This window comes from Acipenser ruthenus, chromosome 6 (genome assembly GCF_902713425.1).
Source record: "Acipenser ruthenus chromosome 6, fAciRut3.2 maternal haplotype, whole genome shotgun sequence".
Classification (NCBI taxonomy): Eukaryota; Metazoa; Chordata; class Actinopteri; order Acipenseriformes; family Acipenseridae; genus Acipenser; species Acipenser ruthenus.
In genome coordinates this window covers 31,950,401-31,969,925 of record NC_081194.1, presented here as the reverse complement: position 1 = coordinate 31,969,925, position 19,525 = coordinate 31,950,401, and the positions used below count along the sequence as shown (strand labels likewise).

General features: G+C 38.5%; 1 protein-coding gene across 2 annotated transcripts in view; it reads left to right on the top strand.

Moving 5' to 3' along the window:
- Positions 1-19,525, top strand: part of galnt14 (UDP-N-acetyl-alpha-D-galactosamine:polypeptide N-acetylgalactosaminyltransferase 14 (GalNAc-T14)) — a 142,768-nt gene that overhangs the window by 107,811 nt on the left and 15,432 nt on the right. For both annotated transcript variants that reach the window (XM_059025335.1, XM_034017804.3), the window contains exons 10-13: positions 3,315-3,441; positions 6,304-6,396; positions 6,504-6,587; positions 9,364-9,508. In XM_059025335.1, coding sequence (XP_058881318.1) covers positions 3,315-3,441; positions 6,304-6,396; positions 6,504-6,587; positions 9,364-9,508 — 449 coding nt within the window. The remainder of the gene's footprint in view (positions 1-3,314; positions 3,442-6,303; positions 6,397-6,503; positions 6,588-9,363; positions 9,509-19,525) is intronic.

Below are 19,525 nucleotides of genomic sequence, written 5' to 3'. Positions count from 1 at the left end.
CACACTTTTATTATCCTTTACAACAAAAACAAATAAAACACAGGAACAAAACAAAAGGTTTAAAAAAACACTACAAAACTCTACCTAAATCTATCTAAATGAGAGGAACTAATCTCCTTTCCCGAACATACAAAACAACAAAATACCTTTTCTTTTCTTTTGGTTTCTCTCTCTGTGTTCAGGCTGGGCAACACATTGGCAGTCAATCGCCACCTGGCCACATTCCACACTTTTATAATTAAATAATACTACTACAACTAATAGTGTTCATCTGCACCTGAGCCAAGATGGCTGCCAGCCACCAACCAAACACACACACCCTCACATGCACACCTCTGCTCTGTCACAGAACATCATTTAGATCTTTTATTTAATATCATGTAATCAAGGAAACCACAAAATGATATTTCAAAAGTCTACTGGAAGCCATAATAGTAGTACAGTATTTCATGTTAGATTTTGAAATGTCAATTATATGGAATATATGGAAAACTCCAAAGTGGTATGTAATTCAATATGTTAACGTAACATTATTCAGCAGGTTTCATTCGACTTTATGAAGCAAAATGAGTTAAATCTATAGGGTGATGCAAAACTTTTGGCCATAGCTAATCTATAGAAAGTCTACACCCCCTTTCAAAATGTTCACCTTTTGTTGCCTTATAGCCTGGAATTAAAATGCATTAAAATTTATCTACACATCCTACCCCACAACTTCCAAGTGAAGAAAATATTCTAGAAATTTGTACAAAATTAATTAAAAATAAAAACTGAAATAGCTTGGTTGGATAAGTGTCCACCCACCTTGTAATAGCAATCCTAAATTAGCTCAGGTGTAACCAATCGCCTTCAAAATCACACACCAAGTTAAGTGGCCTCCACCTGTGTTAAATTGTAGTGATTCACATGATTTCAGGATAAATTCAGCAGTTCCTGTAGGTTCCCTCTGCTGGGTAGTGCATTTCAAAGCAAAGACTCAACCATGAGCACCAAGGCACTTTCAAAAGAACTCCGGGACAAAGTTGTTGAAAGGCACAGATCAGGGGATGGGTATGAAAAAATATCAAAGGCCTTGAATATCCCTTGGAGCACGGTCAAGACGATTATTAAGAAGTGGAAGGTGTATGGCACCACCAAGACCCTGCCTTGATCAGGCCGTCCCTACAAACTGGATGACTGAGCAAGAAGGAGACTGATCAGAGAGGCTAACAAGAGGCCAATGGCAACTTTGCAAGAGCTACAGGCTTTTATGGCCAAGACTGGTCAAAGTGTGCATGTGACAACAATATCCCAAGCACTCCACAAATCTGACCTGTATGGTAGGGTGGCAAGAAGGAAGCCATTACTCAAGAAAGCCCACCTTAAATCCCGTTTGAAGTATGCAAAGAAACACTCAGGAGATTCTGTAGCCATGTGGCATAAGCTTTTTGGCCTAAATGCAAAGCGTTATGTTTGGCGCAAACCCAACACAGCGCATCACTCAAAGAACACCATCCCTACTGTGAAGCATGGTGGTGGCAGCATCATGTTATGGGGATGATTCTCATCGACAGGGACTAGGGCACTTGTACGGATAGAAGGGAAAATGAATGGAGCAATGTACAGAGAAGTCCTTGAGGAAAACCTGCTGCCCTCTGCAAGAAAGCTGAAACTGGGACGGAAGTTCACCATTCAGCATGACAACGACCCAAAGCACACAGCCAAAGCTACACTGGAGTGGCTAAGGAACAAAAAGGTAAATGTCCTTGAGTGGCCCAGTTGGAGACCCGACCTAAATCCAATCGAAAATTTGTGGCATGACTTGAAGATTGCTGTCCATCAACGCTCCCCAAGGAACTTGACAGAGCTTGAACAGTTTTTTAAAGAAGAATGATCAAATATTGCCAAATCTAGGTGTGCAAAGTTGGTAGAAACCTATCTCAAAAGACTCACAGCTGTAGTTGCTGCCAAAGGTGCTTCCACCAAGTATTAACTCGGGGATGGAGACTTATCCAATTATGATCTTTCAGTTTTGTATTTTTAATATATAATTTTTTTCTCAATAAAAACTTTTTTCCCCTTAACAGTGTGCAGTATGGTGTGTAGATAAGTGGAAAAAAATCCTCATTTAAATGCATGAAACTCTGAGGCACTGACACAACAAAATGTGAAAAAAGTTCAAGGGGGTGTAGACTATATATAGGCACTATATGTGTGTGATTATGTCACCTACCAACCTTGCTGCTGCCTTCCCCCGTGCACACTACACTCTCCCCCGCTAGCCTCAAGTCCGCCCTGGACTTGCTCACCAGGCTACAGTCCGACGTGTACGTGCCAGGGTACCTGCATCCCACTTCTCTGACACCAATGTAGCGATCTCGGTTAACGTAGGCAGGCTCATCACACAGAGCGAGGCAATCCACACACAGGTGAAGGGCAGGCATGAACCGTAGAGGTTTGTTTTGGTTTGTTTCAGCCACAATAGGCCCTAGTCACAAAACTGTATTTACGAAGATTTACTGTGGTATTCCATCATAAAAGCTTAGCAAATTAGGAACAGTAAAAAGTAGGAACAGTGAAAAAGAGTAGGCTGGTAAAGCATGGGAAACATGGATAACACATGCAGTAGTACAGTGTAAGCATGGGGAAAGTGTAGTCAACTGCCAAATTACTATGTTTTCTTTTTTAAGGAGTGTTTTGAAACAAGAGAACACAGACTCCGACTGCAAACACTCTTCAGGGTCAAGTTTTAGAAATACCCGATAATTGATAAGATATACTAGTTTAAAAGAACATTAATAAGTATTTTTAAACATGTTACTAAATGCAAGGAGAAAGCTTTAAATTATGTTGTAAAGCAATTGTAATCGTTCTATAAAACATTGCCCTGTTTTATAACAATATACATACAGCATGGACATACATTATTTTAATACACAGTACTTTAAAGTTACTAAGGAGTCTTTCAGTTAACAGAAATGTACCTTTTTTGCAATGTATAGTAATACAGTCGAAATGTCTTGACATTCTATGGTCATTTTTTTTTTTATTATGTCAGACACTGTAAATATTGGTGAGTAAGAAACCTTTTATCTGTTACCTTGAGTAGTGTATTCTGGTTCTTGAATTATTTAATAACAGTGTGTCAAAGCTTTAAGAAAACATATATTTCTCTCTGTAACAATTTATAGAAATCGTGAGAGCACCGGGGTCCATTGCATTATAGTATTGTGAACACTAATGCAGTTGATTCATGTTTAATGGCAGGTCTGGACATAATTGACTTGTGAACAAAGTTCTATAAACTGACACTTTTTGACCGTGCTTTCTTGTAGAGATCTCTTTCCGCGTGTGGATGTGTGGTGGGAGCTTGGAGATCATCCCTTGCAGTCGAGTTGGTCATGTCTTCAGGAAGAAACACCCATACGTTTTCCCTGAAGGAAATGCCAATACCTACATAAAGTAAGTGGTGTGGTGAGTTATGTGTATTATTTAAATTGCAAACAGGCCCATAATCCACATGTACCAATCTCAACAGTTTTTACAAATTCAAACATCCTCTCAAAAAAATCTAAAAGTGACTAGGTCTTTCTGTGCCACACTCCTTCCTTTTGGTTGTTCACATTTTCAAATAAAGCCATACCTCTCCCACAATGGATGGAGTGCTGAATTAGTGATGTTCACATTTTTCAGATGTCCAGTTTAATTACATGGCTCTTATGTCTCACCCCCTTCTCCCAACATCTGTTTATGAACAAATTGGTAAGAAAGAGGAACAAAACATTGCTATAGTATTGGCTTTAGATGACTGTCAAAAACAAAACTATTGCCTATAATATGATTATCAATAATTAAGTACAATGAATAATAAATATTGTTAATATCATGATAATCAACAATTGTTCCAACCATAGTTTAGACAGTCATGTTAAATTCCAGTTTCAGATTACAATGGTGTAGTATACTTTACACATAGATTTGTTTCCCCACAGGACAAACAGATGTTATGCTAAATTATGCTAAAAGGTGTAGAAGAGCACTGCCATGAACTTCAAAGCAACTCAATGCAGGCAATGCAGGGAAATATTGCTCCTAACATGGTCTTCCTGCTAAGAGTATCAAGGGAATAGGCAGAAAATTACCCTAATTAGATATCTAGGGATGAAAACAAACTGAACAAAACAGCACAAAGAACTGCTTTCTAAACACATTTTACAGGAACTAGTCTTGCCTCTAGAGAATATGAATATGCAACTACTGTTTTTTTTCAGTAAAATTTGTTATTTAGATAAAAAAGAATGCACATTAGTTGTATGTGTTTTTCCTGTTACCGAATTAGTAGTGTTCAGAATTTAAAGTCTGTTTTGGACTATTTACATTTTATGGTGGATTATATTGGATAACCTACTAGATAAAGTTGCATACTCATCCTAAATATCCACACGGTATCTGCACAGTATCTGGTTGATCTGTAGTCAGGACACCACAAACACAATATCACAATGTTTGAATTTGCTTGATCAAAAAACGTTATTGTGGTTTCTGGTAACTATTACAGTGAAGTCAATTTGGTGTAGTTTGTTTACCAGTCAAAAATCAGTTAAATGAAATGCAGTTGTATTTATAAGATGGTTGATTACTGTTATCCCCATACTGAAAAAATCAGCTTGCTTTTTAAACTTCTGTTTTGCTTAATTAAATTAAACAGAGCTTACTCCAATCTCACCATTACCAAAACATTTTACATTTATAAAACTGTTTAAATTAGAAAAAGGGATCAGCTGTAAAAAAAATGTGATATATACAAAAGGTTCATTTTCATGAGTCAACCCTTATACAAGTTTACCATAGTAAAAACATAGCAAAGTGTAATAAAGCATAGTGAATGCATGGTAAAGCATGGGCAAGTATTATACATTATAGTGAGGTATGGTAAAGCATTTTAATTTAAGCATTTTAAAAAATATGGCAAATCAAGGTACCCATAACCATTGGAAAATATATGAATAATCCAAAAAGTGGTGGTATTTAAACTCCTTCAATCCTGATCTATCCAGCATTGCACTACAGTGTGAGTACTCAAAGGCTATGTTTACAACAACTCAGAATGGAACGTTCTTTTTCTAGATTTGTGATGTCATCGTACTATACTTTTCTATATTTAGGAAATGCATGTTCCAACAGTGGAACACCTGGAGGGGGTAGCCAGTACCACTTTTGTCTGATTATTATTAGTTTATTTGGCAGATGCCTTTATACAAGGCGACTTATAGGTGTTACAGGGCAATACAAGGTTACAGTGTAAAAAACAATATTTAAATAGTCTAGTTTACAGTACGTGCAAATGCTACTAGAATACAATATGAGATAAGAAGTAACAAGTTTAGGATTAAAACTATTTGTATCTACAATTACATAATAGTAGCACAAGGATAGTGCATCAGCTGAGCATCCAGTAACATGGTGCTTAGGTCAGGCAAGCCTAGTGCACAGTAAGAGGGGTAGATGAAAAATCAAAATGTGTCAAATTAAAGGGACACAGTAAAGAATTGTCATCTTACTGAGACATAAATAAACTTCCTCAACTCCTGTAATCCCATTGTGAGTTAAGAAATGCTTATTATACAACTTCAGAACAAATAATGCAGGGGCCAAATTCAATATAAAAAGAAATTCCAACCAGCGAAATTGCACAGAGCTACATCAGTGATTCACCACAGTAGTCAAAAGTACACTGTTAGTAATTTCACAACAGATTTCTCTGAATAATCTCAAAACAGGTTAATCTGTTTATACTGTAATTTTTTATACATATAAATTATAAATGCAATATACATGTTCATATACATACCTCCACAAAGGGATAATAGCATGACAGTCATAGCATGCTACCTCTAAAATCACAAACCACTGACCAATGAATGAAAAATAGTAGTAGTAAAATAAAAAAGGATTGAAAAGGACATTGTACCACCTTTAATTCTGCTTCTGTAAGCAGTCAATGTTTTTAATGGGCCAGGTGCTGTAGTTTAATTTACTGTGCATGTATTAAGAGACCTGTAATTAGTTTCATTGGTCTGTTTACTTAAGAGCATTATTCAGAGTCATAGTAAATATACTTGTAATAATAAACAAGCAGGTTAGGTCTTTAGTGCATGTTATCTTCAGTTATTTTTATGAAAGGTAGGCATAGAACTGAATGTGTCAAAGTATCAAACCCCTCTGATCCGTAGAAGAACCTGTTAAAAGACCATGAGAAACTTTTTTTATTGGTTTAAAAAAGGAAAGGCACTTCTCAAGAAGCATTTATTTTTCTTTACCAAGGAACACCAGACGTACAGCCGAAGTGTGGATGGACGAGTTTAAACAGTTCTACTATGCAGCTCGTCCAGCTGCCAGGGGAAAACCATACGGAGAGTATGTTCTTTATATTAATTACAAAGATCATAATACAGCCTGTATTTGTGTATTTTTCATCACATAGTTGGACAACATGTTTTTTACATTTGCTGTTTCTTAACCAGCATTCAGAACAGAGAAGAACTCCGGAAGAATCTCAAGTGCAAGTCTTTCAAGTGGTACCTGGATAATGTATATTCTGAGTTGAAGTAAGTGCAGATATATACTGTAAATGCTGGATGCCTTGTATTTCATGTCTGACCACAGGTGCACGAACCAGTCACTAAGTTTCAACACATTCTTTGGTATTATGTCATTTTTTCCCCACACATTCTGTAAACAACGTCTGTGATGGAACATCCCTGAACATTACTAGTCTGTTCATATATATATATATATATATATATATATATATATATATATATATATATATATATTCTAACAACATATTTGAATTGATTTAGACCCAATTTATCAAATAGTGACAAGGGCATAAGTCAGATAATTATTTAAAGTCATATTTAAATTTATTTTTCTTTTCTTAAAGCTCTATCTAACTGTAAACAACTTCTTCATTCCATGTTCATTATAGTTAAATTTCTGGTTTAACCCAATAAAGTGTTGATAGATTGTGCCTTTAAACTTTATTATACTCTTTTTTTTAGAAGATTGCAGTTTCATAAGGCTTTTTTTATGTAACCAAGGTACAGGTACTATCTGTTTTATTAGGAGCTACTTAATAGCCACTCATCTCTGATCACAAGTTAAACTAGAGTTGCAAGCAACTTTACGGCTTCCAAGCAGTTATCGTGAAATTTAAGTACATTGGTTAGCACACTATGTACAAAATTTTTCACAGCTATGGTATTTACCGTTCATGAGAAGGAAACTTTTGAAAATTGCTCAATTTTCATTAAATCCAAGATGGCTGCCACACCATGTGACCAAAGGCTGCTATATTGACCATGGCACAACATCCCATAGTCCTCTACATCCGTGTCAAATTCAGTGCATTTAGGTGCAGCCGATAAGAAGTTAAGCCCTAGGAGTTAAAATTTCAACGTAAATTCCAATATGGCCGCCGCGCCGTGTGAGCAATCTGTTTCAAACTTCAGCAGTTATTACTTTCCAATGGTCTGTGCAATTGTGTTGACACTGAAGAGCATAAGTGCAATGGTGTTCTTGTTATGGGTTACAAAAGTTTTTTTTACAATTATCAATATGGCCACCAAACCATGTGACCAAAATGTGTCATTTTGATATCACCAGTACTTCACGCGAGTCTCTATGGTCGTATAAAGTTTCATGACTGTAGTCTATTGCAAATTGGATTTATGCAAGAATGTATGAAAATAGAGCCGTCATGATGGCTGCCACACCATGTGACCAAAGGCCGCCATATTGACCATGGCACAACATCCCATAGTCCTCTACATCTGTGTCAAATTTCGTGCATTTTCGTGTAGCCGATAAGAAGTTATAGGCAGTTCTATAGCCAGTTGCGTATGTTGATGATGTCATGCATCACGTTTGACCTTTAGGAGAGGTCAGAGGCCACGGGCGATGACATTTTTTCATAGAGCACATATGACTTCCTATACGTGTTCCATTATAACTATGACCCTGTCAGCACGCCCTAGGAGTTAAAATAGAGCTGCCGTGAAACGGTTATTTGCGCGCCGTGGCCATGTTTTGTATCGAAAAAGTGTGGATTTTACAAACGGTAGAAAGGACCTGGTCATGAACATGCGTGCCAATTTAGGTGAAGAAGATTGTTGAATATTTGGTGCCAATCCAGCGTAGCGGGCAAAGTAATTGTTCAATCGACCTCGATTGAACATATGTTTTTATAGGCCATTGCTGCACTATCTGCTGCCATTGTCATTCCACCTTAAGTTGTTTTTAATGGCAAGAGTTTTGAAAAATTCCCAAAATTTCCACGTGATCCAATATGGCGGTCGAACTATGTGACTTTTTCATTCGGGGATGCCAGTCTGGTTGTCCAGCGGTAGGCATCTACTTAAGTATGCGTTTTCATAACTCTGCAATGATGTTTGGGAAGAAAAATAATAATAATAATGAACACAGCAATAACAATAGGCTTCCCCAGCCTTTGGCTTGGAAGCCTAATTAGTCTGATTGTATTGTCACACACAAAACCACCAAGTGGCTTTTGCTAGAGAGAGGCCTAGGATTGAATAGCAGGAGGTGTTCCGGTCAGGACTGATGTTGCTATGATAAGTTCCAATGGCGTCTGTCATCGGCACTGTGCCTGACTGTAGCCTATGCCACTATCCCTCACCTTTCAAGAGCACTAAATTCACAAACTTAATATATTCATCCTATTTTCATTAGTAGTTGGCAGAGGGATATTGTGACACTGCCATCATTGCAGCTCAGTATTTTTTCTCAGTGTGCATACAGTTTAACTGTAGACAAATAAGAGAACAAACTGGTAGTTTTGTCGCAATGTGTTGCAGCCTTTCTTTGCACATAGCTAGTCACAGCTAAACGGATAGCTGCCAGTTACTCACTGACAGAAAGGTTTATGTGCAATTGTAGGCTCTGGAATTGAGTAAGGAAAGAAAATGGGAAATGAAAGCATTGTATTCACTTGCTGCTGGGATTTAAGACTCCAGTCAGGTAGCATAGTATGTATGACTGAGTAGCAATTAAGTTAGTGCACAGCACTAAGGTTTATGTCTGTGGGAAATGCTGAGTGCTAGCAAAGAAAATGAAACAGAGCTGGTATTTGTGGTCGGGAGTGTCAGAGTTCAACAGCACTGATGGGTTGTGACTTCCGTTCTCAAATTAGTCAAGTCCCTCAGAAACTGACTCTATCACCTCCAATTACAATGGCACCTGTGTTGACGCAGTCAGTGGGGTTCATCAGCTTTGCAGACCATGGTATTTTTAGTGTCATATCACTTGCTGTTTATTTTTATTTTTATTCTCATTGGTGGTATTTTTACTTTTCCCCTCCAGGATCCCAGATGAATCAGACTTCCAGTCTGGCACGATTCAACAGAGACAGAACTGTGTGGAGTCTCAGAAATTAGAGGGGCAGGATTTGCCAGTGGTAAGCCTGGGAACCTGCATTGGGAGCAAAGGAGTGCCAGTTCTGAATCAGGTACAGTATGTATTACCAGCCAATTAAGAAGTACATCTTGGATAAAGCATTCCTTTCCAAGTAGGTAGTTGCTCTGTCAGTAATAGCCTGAGACTGTCAAAGAATATTCATGGTGACGAAATGGAAATTTCCTTGGAAAGCATTGATTTAGAAGAGGTTCCCCTATGGGAAGGCTATGACTATTAAACTTGTAAACTATTCTACAGATAAATCAATAAGCTATAAATTAACATCAATCATTTTTTGTATTTTATGCAGTATGAAATTGCATACTGACTCCATGACATTGTGGTCTATTATTAATCAACCTAGTTTAAAAAAAATAAAAAATCTGTACATATATTTTGCACCTGCCCGGGCTGCAGGAACTTTTTGCCAAATTAATACTCTGTTAATAGCTGTAACAGGTGTGTTCTGTTATATGTGGGTATCCGCTAAGAGAATGAAAGACACAGAGGGTTGAAACGCCACTCGGGCGTCCAGGTTTTATTAAAAGCACAGACTGTTGCAGTTGTTGGTGGCCACCACTAGGGTACCAGCAATGGTATCCCTAGTGCCGAAGGATATATACAAACATGTACATGAAAAGTCAAAAATTCAAAACAAAAGTGAGAAAGACAGCTAATAAAACAAAAGGTGGCCAAGCGCTGCTAAGGGAGACACTAAAAGGGAGGTCCCACTTCAGGAACCTTCTCCCTGCACAAATTGGTTGTTTCCAATCAAACAAAGAACAAAGAAACTGGCTTTGCAGCCTCTTTTTAAAGGCAGATGAGCAGGGTTAATTGATTATCAGTTCTTCTGTTGCCAATTGCTGCAAATTCCTTTCAGTTATCTACATTAAACACACCTTTTTTAAAATTACAAACAAAACCACCACCAAAATACATTCCTTTACAGGGGCAGGCCTCAGCCCTGTCACAGCCCCATATTAAGAAAACCTACTGTGAGTCTAACTGCAAACTGAACAGGTCATTTTTATACTCTCAAGATTTTTGCAATATATTTAAAACATGTCTGTGTTTGTGCATTTTTTTTTATTAATTCTGAATAGAGCTGTCTAGAACAAAGTGTATAAATCAAAAACATAACACTGCATGTTTCCACAAAAGATAGGGCTTAGTAGAGGAGGGGCTCCCAAGTGGCGCATCCAGTAAAGTGCAGGATGCTCCCTATAGCCTGGAGGTCGCCTGTTCGAGTCCAGACTATTCTTTTGCCGACCGAGGACAGGAGCTCCCAGGGGGCGGCGCACAATTGGCCGAGCGCCACCCAGGGGGAGGGAGGGTTAGGTCAGCCAGGGTGTCCTCGGCTCACCACGCACCAGCGACCCCTGTGGTCTGGCCGGGCGCCAGCGGCTTGCCTGTAAGCTGCCCAGGACTGCGTTGTCCCCCAACGCTGTAGCGTGTGTTAAAAAGCGGTCGGCTGACGGCACACGCTTCAGAGGACAGCGAGTCAGCAGAAATTGACCTATTTCCAATGAGAAAACGGGCGAATTTGTGTCTTTTCGTTCACATAAAGTCAGAAAAAAACAACATATGAATCCAAATTAACATGTATTTATACTAAAGTAATACAAAAATGACTACAAAAGATTTAGAAGTGAGTAGTTTTTCGAGATTTACGATTATACTGTAAATCACTTTCACAAATCAGCCCCCAAATGTAGTCTCCCATCATGTTCTCGTTATACTGTCCTTGGTAGCGGCGTTCAAAGTCCAGTATATCCTGGTGGAAGCGCTCGCCTTGCTCCTCCGAGTACGCTCCCATGTTCTCCTTGAATTTATCAAGATGAGCATCAAGGATATGGACTTTGAGGGACATCCTACAGCCCATTGTGCCGTAGTTCTTCACCAGAGTCTCAACCAGCTCCACATAGTTTTCGGCCTTGTGATTGCCCAGGAAGCCCCGAACCATTGCGACAAAGCTGTTCCAAGCCGCTTTCTCCTTACTAGTGAGCTTCTTGGGGAATTCATTGCACTCCAGGATCTTCTTTATCTGTGGTCCGACGAAGACACCGGCTTTGACCTTTGCCTCAGACAGCTTAGGGAAGAAGTCTTGAAGGTACTTGAAGGCTGCCGACTCCTTATCTAGAGCTCTGACAAATTGTTTCATAAGGCCCAATTTGATGTGCAGTGGTGGCATCAGCACCTTCCGAGGGTCCCAGCCGTACTCATCATACTTCAAGGCGTCCAGCAAGGTCTCGATGCTGTTGTAATCCTCTTTGAGGTGCACCGAGTGAGCCAGGGGTAGAGATGGGTACTTGTTACCATTATGGAGCAGCACGGCTTTGAGGCTCCTGGATGAGCTGTCAATGAAGGACAGTATAACGAGAACATGATGGGAGACTACATTTGGGGGCTGATTTGTGAAAATGATTTACAGTATAATCGTAAATCTCGAAAAACTACTCACTTCTAAATCTTTTGTAGTCATTTTTGTATTACTTTAGTATAAATACATGTTAATTTGGATTCATATGTTGTTTTTTTCTGACTTTATGTGAACGAAAAGACACAAATTCGCCTGTTTTCTCATTGGAAATGGGTAAATTTCAAAATATCACTGTCCTGGTCACAAAAGCAAAGTTTGTGGGGAATAATAGCCATTTTCTATACTTTTGAGGCATAAGCAATTAGGAAATAACACTTACTACCCAGGAACAAAAATTGTGTTACATAGTGTAATTGTTTTGCAGCATCTTGTAGTAAATAATAGTGATGAAGGTATAATTTGCTAAGTTGTCAGGATAAATGAAAGAAAATGGAAATTAAAGAAAACTGACTTTGAAGTTTGAATGTAGGCTACAAATTGTATTGCAGTTGTGCTTTCTCAAGTTTCATGGGCAAAACCTTTTTTTTAATTAAGAGAAACAAAAAAAAAGAATTCTCAGGTTAATAAAATCAATTGAAATGTGTACATAGCAATTTGTAGTTTCCCATATACTTAATGAAAAACTGGCAGAAATTGAAAAATGTGACATTTCGAAATCTAACATGAAATACTGTACTACTACTATGGCTTTCTGTAGACTTTTGTGATGTCATTTAGTAGTTTTTTTGATTATATGATGTTAAGTAAAATATCTAAATTATGTTCATATATATGTTTTAAAAATTATGTCTTAATTCTAAAATTCTAAATCCTAAAATAGTTGTACATATTACTAGGCTTCCAAGCCAGAATGGCTGGGAAGCCTATTGTTTCTGTTAGGATTTGTATTATTATTATTATTATTATTATTATTATTATTATTATTATTATTAATGTTTTTTTTTCTTCTTCCTCCCCAAAGTTCAAAAACTCATGAAAATTGGCAGGTTGGTAGATGCCTATGGGACAGTGTACCAGAAACAAAAACAAATGTCATAGGTCACATGGTTTGGCAGCCATATTGGATTTTGCGTAGATTGTTAAAACGTCTACGTATCGAAAACAACTTATTGCAGAGTTCTGAAACTTGCTATACATGTTTAGGGATAGTCCCTCATTTAACTGTTGTTTATAAGAAGCTGATTGTTTTTGTTGTGTGGTGGCCACGTTGGATAATGTCATAAAAATACAGCAAAAATGTAAAATCATCAAAAAACTAACATCTTCTTCTCATAAAGTGCTTATTCAATTGAAGGGAAAATTGCTATACATGATCTAAGTATGGGTGGCTTTTACACTTGTTCAATGAAAGTTTTTGCGGTAGAAAACATAGCGGCCACGTTGGATGACCTCATCAACATACAAAATTGGCTTACAAAAACCTTTGTCTCTGAAACGACTAGTCCGATTGAACCAAAAATTGCCACACATGATCCTAGTGTGGTTGTCTTTAAACTTTGTTCAAGGGAAGTTGCTACAATAAAAAATATGGCAGCCACGTTGGATGACATCAACTTACAAAACTGGCAAATAACTACTTGTAGAGTACAGATAGGGCCATGGTTACTATGGAACACATATAGTAACCCTTGTATGCTCTATAAAAATGTATTTGCCAGTGACCTTTGACCTCTCCTTAAGGTCAAATGTAAAACTGGATAATAACTCCTTAGAGAGTGCAGATAGGGTCATAGTTACTATGGAACACATATAGGAAGACATGTATGCGCTATATAAAAATGTAATTGCCCGTGACCTCTGACCTCTCCAAAAGGTAAAATGTAAAACTGGATAAACTCTTTAGAGAATGCAGATAGCGTTATGGTTACTATGGAACACATATAGTAAACCATATGTGCGCTTACAAAAATTGTCCACTAGATGGTGCTCATTGGTCACAGCATGGACATACCATATATGCTCTATAAACAAATGTCATTGCCTGTGACCTCTGACCTCTCCTAAAGGTCAAATGATAAATTGGCTTATAAAATCAACACCATTGCACGAAAAGTCATGGAAGTTGTGTCAGAGCGAAAACGAATGTCATAGGTCACATGGTTTGGCAGCCATATTGGAATTTTTGAAGAATTTTTGGCCAATTTTAAAAAATATTCTTCTCCGAAACAATTTACAGCTGAGATCTGAAACCTGGTACACATACTCCCCTCATGGCCTCGATTTACCGTTATTCAAGAGAAGTCGATCCGTCACATCGTTTGGCGGCCTGTGGCATTCTGGCTCGCAGTGGTGACGTCACGGACCAGGAAGTAGAAACCAAAACAATGGATGGGCGGTTAAAGCTGAGTGCAACGGCACTCAGCGTATTTATTAATAAACAAAATATTTAAACAAACCAACAAAACACAAAACAAAAGGGCACGAGGGCCAAACGAATAAACAAACAAGTAAGTGTTGTGCTGGACAAGCCAGCACGTTTTAGCAATTGTTTTTCGAATGTTGCTCGCTCTCTCTGCTCCCCGTACTCTCCTCTGTACACCCAACCTCAAGTGCAGAGAGCTGCAGGTTTATATACTCTGGCCGAGGGATTAACTAGTTGTTAATTATCTTATCCCTCGGCCAGAGTCTGCACGCATTTGGTAAGGATGCATGACTGTCAGCTAGTTAAATAATCAGTAGCTGATCAGCCATGCATCCTCACGGGGTTTTTAAATATAAAATAATAAAAGACGCGGCGCTTTTACCCGCGCCGTAAACAAAAATACAAATAATAATACATAGGGGCGGGACACTCCGCCACACGGCCATACTGGATTTGTCGAAAATATTCAAACAACTTCTTCTCTGAAAGCGTTATGCCGATTGAATAAAAACTTTGCATACATAGCCTTGGCAAGGTTGTCTATCAAGTTAGTTCAAAGCAAGTTGCTACATTAAAAAAAACATGGCCGCCGCGAGCCAATCAAATTTCAGCTATGGTCAATTTGCATATATTGCAGTGTTTCTCTATTGTACAATGTGGTAGAGTGATGAAACTTTATACAGTAGTAGAGGCCTATTGGAAATTAATTTCAATGAAAGAATGAAGTTGATTGGTCACATGATTTGGCAGCCATATTGGATTTGTCGAGCCAAATTATCGTATGTCTGTAAAATCAACACCATCAACAACATTGCACGAAAACTCACAAAACTTAGTAGGATGGTAGAGGGCTTTGGGAAGTTGTATCAGAGCGAAAATGAAGGTCATAGGTCACGTGGTTTGGTGTCCATATTGGATTTTTCAAAAATGTTGGACAATTAACCCTTTGCTGTCCACTTATTAAGTGCGCATCAGGCACGTCAGGTCCAATTTATTTTCACAGTTAATTTTAGATGCGCTGTTTAAAAGTATTTTTTTTCACAGTCAAACGGGTTTAAAAGGCCCTGCATATCAACAAAGCACTCACTAGGCGTCTCCAGCCCTGCCCCACCCTTTCGTTCGCTATCGCTTTCACATATGCTAAGAAATAAATAATAATAATAATAATAATAGTCGTACATACCGGTTTATCACCAAATCCTCAATAATGCAATCCAAGTCATTATTTTATTACTGTAACATCTCAAAAAAGCTCTGCAAATGTCCGTGATAGTCTCTGTGCGCTGATACAGTAACATCCAGCTTGTTTCCTTATGACCGCCCATATGGGATGCCAATGGCAAGTATGACTATTCATGAGATACGCCTTGGTATTTTTTTTATTTTCGGCTTGTCTCGGCTCCTGTCGCTCCCACTCGACCATTGAATGGTTTTCTTGGCTTTTTCCGGAGAAAAAACGACTAGAAACCCGTTTTTTTGATGGTTGGACAAGGTCCGACAATGGACCAGATAGGAATAATTGCAATGGCGGACCAGGTCCGACAATGGACCGCAAAGGGTTAAAAAAAATCGTCTTCTCCGAAACCGCTTATCGCAGAGATGTGAGACTTGGTGCAATTGACTACCCTCATGCCCTACATTTACAGTTGTTCAGGAGAAGTTGATTGGTCATTTGGTTCGGTGGCCATACTGGATTTGTCAAAAATATTCAAATGTCTGTTTCTCTGAAACCGTTATGCTGATTGAAGCGAAACTTTGCATACATAGCAAAGCAAGTCGATACATAAAAAAAAAAACATGGCTGTCATGAGCCAATCAAATTTCAGCTATGGTCAAATAGCACATATTTGCACATATTACCTTGCTAAAATTCAAATGCAAAACTTGTTTAGAACTGCTTTGAGAGTTTAGACAGTGTCATAGTGACTATAGAATACACAAATGAACCCATATGTGCTCTATTCAAAAATTGCCTTGACCGTAACCTTTGACCTCTCCTTGAGGTCAAATGCAAAACTAGCTTATAACTCCTTACAGAGTGCAGATAGGGTCATGGTTACAATGGAACACATATAGGAACCCATATATGCTCTTTTCAAAAACCTTTCACCTCTCCTTAAGGTCAAATGCAACCAAGATGGCGGCCTGATGCATTTTTTGGAAAAAAACCTTTCAAAATCTTCTTGGGAACCGGTGAACCGATTGATCTTTGCATATGTCATCAGCAACCAAACCCGCTTCAAGATTGCGAAGCAGAAGTTGCTGCGATAAATTTTACTATCAAAATGGCTGCCACAAATTTTACCGAAACGTGCCCCTAAAAGCAAACTGTGTTTATTTGAAAACCGTTTGACCAACAAACTCCAAACTTGGTAGGCATCGTCCCGGTGACAATGGAATACAAATATGTCAAAATAATAATAAACAATATGGCCACCAGACGTACATTTACGTCTTTAAATTTAAAACTGCCTCAGTTGACAAACGGTTTACTTGACTAACTCCAAATTTCACAAGCATCATCCCTGTCACTGTATCAATACAACTGACCAAAATGGCTGTCTGACGCATATTTTTATGGACCTTTCGAAATCTTCTTCTTGGGAACCGTTGAAGTGATTGATCTGACACTTGGTATATATCATCAACATCCAAACCTGCTTCAAGTTTTGGGAACAACAAACTGCTTCTGCTCGAAAACTGCTTCTGCTCGAAAACCATTTAACCAACTTACTCCCAACTTGGTAGGCATCATGATGAGAATTCACAAAATGGTATTGTTTTGTTAAGATGCCTGCCGGCCCTACAGTTTCTTCTTAAATTTAAAACTGCTTCAGTTAAAAAAGGGTTTACTTGATTAACACCAAACCTGAAAACCATCATGCGTGTGTCAGTACAATTTACTTTTTCAAAAATTGTATTTGTGCGTGAACCAAGATGGCCGCCTGACGCATCTTTTGGAAAAAAACTTTCAAAATGTTTTTCTGGGGAACTGGTGAAGTTACTCATTTCAAACTTGGCAAATATCAAGAACTAAACCCGCTTCTTCCAGTAATTGCTTAAGTGTTTGGTACTGGGGCTTGGAAGCCATTAAACTGCCTGGCAGTTCTAGTTATTATTGTTATTATTATTATTATTATTATTATTATTATTATTGAATATTGCAGTTATGCATTATTTTTTTTACTATTGCTACTGCGGCTACTATGACTACTACGACTAACAATAATAATAATAGTAATAACAATAATAATAAAACAAACTCCACAACTGTGAAATAAATAATAAGGTTTATGGTTCACTGTTAAATATCTGAAAAGCAAAAAAAAACATTCCAATGCAAATAACAAATAAATACAAAAAAGAAAGTGTCATTCAAACTAGCAATGTGAAAATGCATAATTCACATTCTTAAAATTATGGAATAAATATCAAAAGCTTTCTCAAATGTGGCCACCAGCGGGATTTTGTATGGCAACAGCAGCCCCCCAGCAACTTCTCTCTTCATCAATCTTTACCTTTGGCGCCACTATCCAGCTTTCATTCAGTGCAGTTCTGCTGCTTGCATGCTAATTCCTCATACTGTTTCTGTTAGCTGCTATTGGCCAGCATTAACTTCAGTATAATCACTGCATTTTGATTGGCGTAGTTTTTATTCTGATCATTTTGGCATGTGTCTCATTGGTTGATCAACAAGAAGACTTTAGTAGTGCAATGTGAAAATAATGGTATGGAGTAATGTTATTTTGTTTAGTTTGGAGAAACTATCTGAATTTTCCAGCATTGCTGTGCATGAATTCAAAGGAAACAAATGCACGTCTGTGTCCCTGCCATAAATTACATAGTTTATAGATATTAGAAATATGTATCACAATGTGTGGTGCCTTGCACCGAGTTACCACCATGTCAGAATTTCAGTGACAGTTTCTAAAATGTCAAGTTATGTGTGGGATTAATATAAAAAACAGAATCAACAAAGTGCTGCTTCAGATTTGGCAGAGCGGAATTGGGGCATACAGATGCAGGTGTGCTTCAGGCTTTACAAACACTGGCCCAACTTGCAAGGTACATGTTAAGAATATAACTTTTTGTTTTGTTGTGATCCTATTTTTTGTTGTGAAGAGAGCAATACAAAAAACAAAAATATGTTTTTTTTTCTTTGTACAGCCCCCTTTTCCACATTTATTTTTTGAAGAGTTTATCTAAGCTCAATCTGACATTTTCACTTGTGTGTACAGCTAAAAAAAAATAGGCATGAGTAAACCTCAGTATTGCTATTACTTTATGAAAATGTGTCTTTTGCTACTATGTTTATGGCAAAAAGAAAAACTGCAATGGCAGGAATAAAAACAAAATTCTACCTTTGTACTATTTGTGCCTGAAATACATACAAGAAAATGTATAATAATCACTTTTTTAGTTTTACGAATTACGCGTATTTGTGTATTACAGCCTGTTGTTTGTTACGTCCCACTGCAGCCTAGTGCCCCGCGTGAATCCAGCGGCTTGCATCGCTCTTTCCCAGGGATCAAGCAACGTAAGTCGGCTGACTTTGTGCTCTCCCCCCAGGCTGCAATAGCTCCGGCTCCGGAGTTAATTTATTCTCATTTTAGCTTCGGCCAAAATTACGAGACAGTTTGTGTAATTAAAGGAATTGTTATTACTGTATTTTGTTGAGAAATATTATTTTCTCATTCTGTTTTCACAGATACTAAGCGCAGGCCTGTCTGCAGCGTGTGTTGCGGCACACGTGTAGTGACAGCAGCTGTCGTCTTGATGCCGTTTTGGTGACAGCTGTTGCATCACCATTACGAGGGCTGTTAGTTAATTCTAACAAGCGTACTGAACCGGGAACGAGGTTACCGCACCGGTACTGTACCGTACTGACCCGGTGCTACAGTCACTGACCCGGTAACGTACTTCACTGACCCAGTCACTGAACCAGTACCGCCCCACACCATCCCGGTTTCCGACCAGTACCGTACCATACTGACTCTGTGATAAAAGTCACCGAACCAGCCTGGTTCTGACACGCTACCAACCCATGCTTACATCCCTGGTCCGGTTTTATCCCTGCAACACATGCAAGGCCAGTCTGCTTGTTGAGGACAAGCACGACAGATGCTCTTCCTGCCTGGGGCCAGAGCATGCAAAGGAGGCAGTGGTGAACTGCAGTTTCTGCAAATTTTGAGCACGTGAACGTTCGGCACCTCCTGTCCCCTTGAGGTCTCAGGGGGCTACGAGCGCAGATTGACAGCAGGATGACGTGCTTTCCCTCGCTGCCTCTGAGAAGGTGGGCAAACAGGAGCTGGCATTCCCATCTGAGG